This window comes from Clupea harengus, chromosome 7 (genome assembly GCF_900700415.2).
Source record: "Clupea harengus chromosome 7, Ch_v2.0.2, whole genome shotgun sequence".
In the NCBI taxonomy this organism is placed as follows: Eukaryota; Metazoa; Chordata; class Actinopteri; order Clupeiformes; family Clupeidae; genus Clupea; species Clupea harengus.
Genome location: NC_045158.1, coordinates 8,901,172 through 8,908,885, shown reverse-complemented (window position 1 = coordinate 8,908,885; position 7,714 = coordinate 8,901,172). Strand labels below are relative to the sequence as shown.

At 41.4% G+C, this 7,714-nt stretch overlaps 1 protein-coding gene across 15 annotated transcripts in view; it reads right to left on the bottom strand.

Annotated features, from left to right (window-relative positions):
* Positions 1-756: 756 nt before the first annotated feature.
* Positions 757-7,714, bottom strand: part of arvcfb (ARVCF delta catenin family member b) — a 161,162-nt gene continuing 154,204 nt past the window's right edge. For 13 of the 15 annotated variants that reach the window (XM_031570399.2, XM_031570393.2, XM_031570397.2 and 10 more), the window contains 3 exons: positions 7,344-7,435; positions 5,589-5,701; positions 757-3,929 (listed from right to left, as the gene is read on the bottom strand). In XM_031570399.2, the coding sequence (XP_031426259.1) occupies positions 5,600-5,701; positions 7,344-7,435 (194 nt within the window). In that variant the 3' untranslated portion in view covers positions 757-3,929; positions 5,589-5,599. The remainder of the gene's footprint in view (positions 3,930-5,588; positions 5,702-7,343; positions 7,436-7,714) is intronic. The other 2 variants (XM_012815941.3, XM_042708236.1) reach the window with 1 other exon arrangement.

Here is a 7,714-nt window from a genome sequence, read left to right as displayed (position 1 = left end):
CCGGGCTCATGAGCTCAGGGGGCCCCTAAGCCAGAGCCTCTGCGTGAAATCGCTGTTATGTATCTCTTATTTGTGGTTGAAAGAGGTGTATTTTGTTAATTTGCTGTTGGCTTCAATTGAGTGTACCTGTGCTGTGTTAGAAAATGTGTATGTGCGCTGTAAATCCTGTTGAGGTACAGGTGAATTTAGTTATTGTGCTGTTGAATTTTTTTTTCATTACATTTAAGCAATGTCTTGCGAGCGCACAATTTTTGCGGGTGCGCATGAAGGGGAGGGGGGCCTTTTACATGTCCAGGCCCAGGGGCCCATGGTTTCATAATCCGTCCATGGTCGCACCACATATGTCCAAGGCATTATGCACGGTCTTCTTAGTACTAACGTAATGCATAGCTATTGACACAAGCAGTAAGAGAGCATTTATGGTTAAGTAATATCACTAATCCTTAAACATTATATTGGGGCTCAGTGCAATCCTCTCTCATTTTTCCTTCGCTAATTATGCACTCGACTTTTGCCCAAAATGGGTCGTCTACCACCCACAGTCTGATCCTAACTATTAGGCCTACCATGGATTACAGGATAATACGCTTTAAAATATACAAAATATCCTACATAATTCACATAAATATCATTAAATAAGGCTTTTAAATAACCCATTAACATAAAACATTAATCATAGTTAAAAATATGTATTACTCATGTTTAAAAATGAACTACAGCTTATTTGATACAGATAAATGAACACCAGACAGTACATTCTTTCCAGGCATGATTTATTGAAAACACACCAAATTACTCTACAAACCTGTATTTTCATTGCTTTTATTTCTTCTTGGTATTAGTAAAATTAACATGATACATTCTGTCACTGTGGCATTGTTTTCTCTCTCTTAACGCTAACAAAGCATTAACAACTTACTCCTCTATTAAATCAAACCCTTTCTTAATGTCTCTATCTTTTTGAAAGTTTATAATACATTGTAATACAAGGCAAAAACCCACCAAAGGTCTACACTACACTGAGGACAGAGAGTGAATGTGTGAGTGTGAGGGAAGAAGAGGAGGAGTGGTAGGGAAAAGAGAGAGAGAGAGAGAGATGCTGAAAGGAAAGGAGAAAGAGGAGGACGCAGAGGGCTGATGAGCAATGACAAAACAGGTAAAGAGGACACAACAAACAGCATAGAAAACACATTGTTAATCTTTTTTTTTTTTTTTTGACCTAACATGGAAAAAAGGTTAAGGCACGTGATAGTAACAAACACATTTGCTACCAAGCTGTACAATTACTTTACTCTGACGCCTTGAATTAGTGATATCTACAAAGGTAGGTCCTTCTAGTTCTGACTCTGCTCTCCTGGTCTTTGTCATATCGTATGTCCAGCCCAACTTGTGTTTTTATAAATATACACTCTGATTAAATGCCCTCAAACACACTTATAGACTTCTCTTGCATGTGCTGTACTGTACTGTATATATGTTAACAAAGCCAAACTGCTTTGGTTGTACACTGCAGAAAGGCAGCCAGGAATAAAGAGAGATGAGTTGACCAGTGTAAGTACACAGGACTGAAGACCATGTAACATGGGGATAGCACACATTTGATTTTCTCTTAAAATTAAAAAGTTAATACACATACTGTATTTTGTATCATTAGAAGTCTCTGTTAACACTATGTAGAAAAAACGGCAAGCTTTACAAAGTCACGTCACAAAGAAAAAACCAAAACAAAAAAACTCAGACTTCAATGCAGGCACATGCCATTTGCCTAGCTCACACATGGATTGATGTGTCTAGAGGAGACTGGGTGTCCACTTGAAGACCGAGGGAGAATCCAAATACAGAGCCGTTCGTTCGTGATGTGTACAGTTTATTTTTTCACCTCTTGTCCCTTTTTTAGCCGATTCTCAGACTCTCTAGTGAACGCGTCAATTGTTCAGCCTCTCTCACGGGAGAGAATGTTAAACAAGATACAATATTGTCTCAATTGCTAAGATTCTTCTATCCATTACATGTTAGCATGTTATCAACTACATGGGCTAAGACACTGCCCTGGGTTTACTTGTTCTTTCTGGTGAAGAATGACTTTATATTCAATTACACCACAAAAAAAACCCCCAGCACTCAGAAAACAGAAATAACATAAACATCTTTACATTTTTGTCATGCTTGCATCAGTTACGTTCAGATGCACCGACGATATCAAAGCACAATGTCTGTACTGTGATGGCCTAAGCAAAAGTTTGCGTGACGGCAGTGAAATGTGACTCTTGACATTGCTTGCCTGTTTATCGGTCTACCCCTGATCTGTCCCCCACCTTTGCATACGTCATTCATGAGCGAAGGGTCAAGTCTGTCCACCATCTTGGTGAGTTTTTGGCAGCCATGATGTAAATTCAAGAATGAATTCTTCTTCCACTTCTTAAAAGAGAGTTTGAGATTCAATTTCTTCATTTTTTCTTTTTGAAAATACAAAATATAAATAGGTACTCAGCATGACTCCACATGTTTGATAAGCAACTATTTCATTTTTTTTGTTTGTTTTTCTCTTTACAAATATGGTGATGCTTTATGCACAGAAAGCACTCCCAAAATGAAATGTTATGGATTTCCACCTGACAATGTATAGACAGTTTCAAGATTGTATATTGTTTTTTTCTTCTTTTTCATCTTTTCAGATTCTAATATACATTTATAAAACCAACAAAAATAGAAAATGCTTTAAAATCTACCCTTTGATTCAGATTGTGTACTTCCTCTTGGCTCTCTTCACACAAACTCTGTACAAACACAATTTCAGTCTCTTTTTCTCCTCTTGAACATCTCATTGAAAAAGCACACATGGCATTCAACCAGGATCGTGGCAATTTGTAAGGTACATGGCAATCAACCAAGATTCCTGCTAATCTGAAACATCTTGACCCAAAAAATGTCATGCTGACTGTTTGGTTACGTGCAACCCGTGGCACAAATCTCACAATACAAGCAAGCTTTCCTGTGTTTTGCACGTCTGACTGGTACGTGTGACTGTAAAAAAATCTCTTATTTGGATGGAGGGGAACTTGAGTCCCCAAACTCACTCCACACACCAAAACTTGAACCATCACTTGAAGAGTGAAAAGAAACACAGTGAAACGATGTATGCAGAGTGTGTTTATGAAATGGCATTAGTCTGTATTGTCATTATATACTCGTCCTTCCCAGTGCCCTTGTCATATAGCTAGAAGCTTCCTTTACACCCCCCAAAAAACTCAAACCACAAAACATTCTTCAACCCTTCAACATCTACCAACACCAAGTCCCACCTCACCACAGTCCATCAAATCTGAAAATCCAAACGAGAAGGAAGAATCCAATATAAACAGAAAAAAAGCAAAACAGAACAACCAACCAAAAAAAAAGGAAAAAGAACATGAAAAAAGCTAATTTCACTAATTTGAAATGTATGCCTCAGCACAAAAAAGAATATGCTGAAACACATACAAACAAAAAAAAACTGAGGCAAAAATGTCATAACCTTCAGATCAACATCACAAAAAAAAAAAAATCTTCTTCTGTCCCCCGCCCCATTTCATTCAAGCACACGTCCATCATATCTTCCCTGAATTCACCTTCGTATCTCCAACGCTGCTCCTTTCAATCCATCTGAACCAACAGCACCCATCAGTAAAGGAGAACTTCTTCTATGTCCAGTGGGAATGTAGATATGGAAAGTTTAAGTGTTTTTCGTTTCTTTTAAAAGTATTTTTTTGTCATATATTTTGCTGAAAAGCATGAAACATTGGCTGCTGGATGATTGTTTGTTTTATTTTTTCTTTCACTCTCTTTCATTTAGTCTGCTGATGAGTCGACTCGAGTCGAATCGAGGTCCGTGACTTATGGCAGTGGTGGTATGCGAGATCCTCTTCTAGTTGAGATGTTGCTATTTAGGCCTAGAGCAGGCAGAGTTGGAGGAGGAACATGGAATAGTTAGTGTAAGTTCAACTTTGCATTCAACCCTTCAATCAGTGAGAACTGCATATGTGGCATACCTGTAACTTCAGATGATTACCATAGAAACACTAAGAAATACAGTACATTTAAGAGTAAAATCCAATACATACATGAAGTGATTGAGAAATGCACTTTAACAGAGCACTGAACACAATAATGGTGAGAGACTGATGATTCTAATGAAGGGTGATGACAATCAAACACATAATGGATAGTCTGTAGCATTCAATAGCCAGCATAATGGTTAAATGAAGCTTCTATTGATGTTGAAACTCACTGTTCATACAAAAGTTGTGGCCTATAAAAGTTGACAAAAGGCTAAATGAATTTTTCATGAGGTTGTCTGGAGCCTATTGATCTATCCCCTCCAGTATACAGCAGGGAGAAATCATTTCATGTAGGCAGGCAGGGCAGGGCAGGAGAGGGCATTTCCATAATCTGATGGCCTGGAATGGAAACATTCTGCACACATGACTGGAATAACCAGAACGTTTTCCTTATGTGCTTTTTCCTGGATCATAAAGTGTTAAAAATTTAGTTGCACATTCTTTGTGTGGATATTGTTTTCATCTGGACAGTGTTGGAAAGTGTTAGAAGTTAAATTGATCATAGACTTCTAATACACGTTCCACCAACAACAGTATTGTAAGAGTCTTCATAAACCAATGACGTGTACATAAAGCAAGTAATCAAGGAAATAATTGGGTTGTCCAGTCCTTATTATATTCTATCCTTTCTTATAGCCTTCCTTGTGACCACAGTACTAAAACTATGCTACATTACATTTAGCTAGACACTCAAGAAGCACAACAAACAAAAGTATGGGCCTGTATGTCCCCCAAGCACTGACAGCAGTAATGTGATTTTGACAGTGACAGACATGAATGGCGATAGTGATGTGAGGTAGGAATGAGGGTGAAACGATGCTTAAGCAGGACGCTACTGCTAACCCAGAGTAGCTAACTAGCGTCCCATTCCCCCCCCCCCGCCTCCACAGCCAGAGAGGAGCGACAGTGGGGGCTCTGTCAGCCATCCATTATTCATTGGGAGTCCTCTCCTCTCCCGGGGTCCTCCTCACAATGAAGGGAGGGAGCTGTGGGAGGACAGCAGCTGGGGAGACAGGGGGGGTGGGGGTGGGGGGAATATCTCCTAGCTTCCTCGCTGGTGCTTTTCATTCCGACTCCCTCGGGAAAGAATGCACCCGGGAGAAGAGGCAGTGAGCAGCAAATCCTCTAATGCAGAGTTTTAGCCCCTCAGATTAGTTTGAAGTTGAGAAGTCAAGGGAATGGCATTACCACACATCCCACGCACTGATTTCATTAGCACAGGCACCGAATCAAATCATGCAGTGACTTGTTAAGAGTTGAAGTGCTATCAGAGGGCTATCAGACTTTTAGTGTTAAGTTAGCGAGAACTACTCTGGGTTCTGCATAGCCACCGCAAAAACAAACAGTGTGAGCCAAGAGGTGGGAATGTGCCAAAAGGTTAGAGGTAATGAACATGTAACATAAAGGAAATTAAACATAACCAATCATTTAGAAATATATGATTATATTTTTTTTAGAAGGCACAAACAAAAACAAACAGGTCAGACCTACCATGCATGCATTTAGACCCAGGAGTCAACAGGCTGAGGTTTAACATCGCAAGCATCCACCAGATTGATCGCGGGCCTGTTGCTCCTGATATAGTGTTTCCTATTTGTGTCATTCTGCATCAACGGGAAGAAGGGGGTTATCAGCAAAACCAAAACAAACAAACAAACAAACAAAAAAAACCAAGTTAAATTCAAGAGTCAGGGGGTTGCAGAGCCAGTGTTAGTCCTCATGTGGAGGAAAGCCTTGGAACAGTGATTTTGATAAAAAACAATATCAAAGAGTGGCATGCAATAAACAAACAAACAAAAAGAGACAAACAAATAAGGGGTCACAGCAGTTGAACTGTAGCATTCAGGGACCAGTGAGAACAGGGTCTTTAAGCAGGGTTGAGAGGGACAAACCACTCCGGAGTGCAAAGAGCAGCCGCAGCAAACCGTGGCGGCACAAGCCTGACACACTCAGGAGCTCAGAGTGGGAACATCTGGCTACAGCCTGAGATATCCACTGCAAGACTCAGCTACGGCTCAATCCTTTAATATCTCGACACTCGACAAGAGCTCCCAACCACCCCCACCCCACCCCCACCCCCTCGGTGAGAGAGGCATCCCTGTCCCCCTCTTCTACAGGAGACTTATTTGTGTTCCCCAAACATGGCACTGCAGGCGGGACGCAACTTCAACCTCAATTTGACGTCTATACAGGAATGAGAAAATTGAACGTTGCATCCTTTGCCCCTCAAACTGGCAGAGAAAATAAAGAGGGCAAAGCAACTGTGAAGAAAGTCAGCTGCAAGCCCTGGTATATTAGAACATCCATTTTTCACTCTTGCCTTCCATACATGCAATGGCAGTTCACTTACAGGTGCAGTTCTTCAGAGATATGGCGTCAAGTGACTATTACTTTTTGCAAATAAACTGAACATAGCTTGAATTCGAGGTTGTAGGCCTATGAAAAATTATTGAAAACAGTGACAGAGTTGTGATGTGTGACATAACTTTAACATTTTTGAAATTGCTTATCACTGTTCCTGTGGAGAGGGCCACACACACACACACACACACACACACACACACACACACACACACACACACACACTAACTTGCAGAGAGTACAATCTCCCATGACACGAAATCTCCTCGTCAAGGTCAAGAGCAAATCACTAAACATGACGTACAAACAAAGTGGAGTAGTAGACAATGAAGCACTTAATATGTGGTCCGTTCCCTTCGATAAACCCAGGGTCATCTACATGAGGGTGGGTGGCTGGTTTTGGGGGGAGGCATAGCTGAGCAGGAGTCTCTTAATCATCCCATGATTAATGGCTTGAGAATCACAAAGCTTGCACTCAATTATCTCCCGCTTCAGATCTGTGGCTGGCAAATTGGTCTGCGCTAGAGGAGAGTGTCGGCGGTCCCAGCACACACACACACACACACACACACACACACACACACACACACACACACACACACACACACACACACAGACACTGCAGTGGCTGACTGCGTGGGGGAGAAAATAAACTTCATCCTCCTCAAAGCCGAGCTAGCCACTCTCGGGAGACAAAGTGAACCAAAAAAAAAAAAAAATCTGACTGAAGTGATTTCTTTTCAGGGTTTCAATGACATTTTACAGGACGGTCATTATTTTAAGTGCCTTCTCGAAGAGGCTATTGCTCTGGGCATCATGAACTCAGAACTCAGGACTCAGAATAGCTGATATACAGATCCACTCCACCCCTGCCCGTCCGCTTACCTTCAAGGGTTCCCTCTCTGTGGTGTCCCCCGAGCCGTCTCCCGTCTTGTACTTGCACTCTTTGTCCCTCTGGTCGATGGTGGAGTAGCCATCTGAGGAGGAGAGCAGAGCTCATGGCGTGAGAATTCCACAGTTCTGCCGTTTACATCCAGGCAATGGACACGGCTGAAACAGAACCTGTGCCGCACAATACACAGGGACCACCTGAGGTCTGCTTGGTTTAAGTCCACTGAGTGGTCATCCGAAATAACATAACAGACGCATCAGATGACTATAGCAGTGGAGAGAGAAAACTGTGCTTCAAGTGTCCTGTGATGAAAAGCATTTCTGTCATAGCAGCTAGCAAAAGCCTGCTTAGAAAGCTCACATGT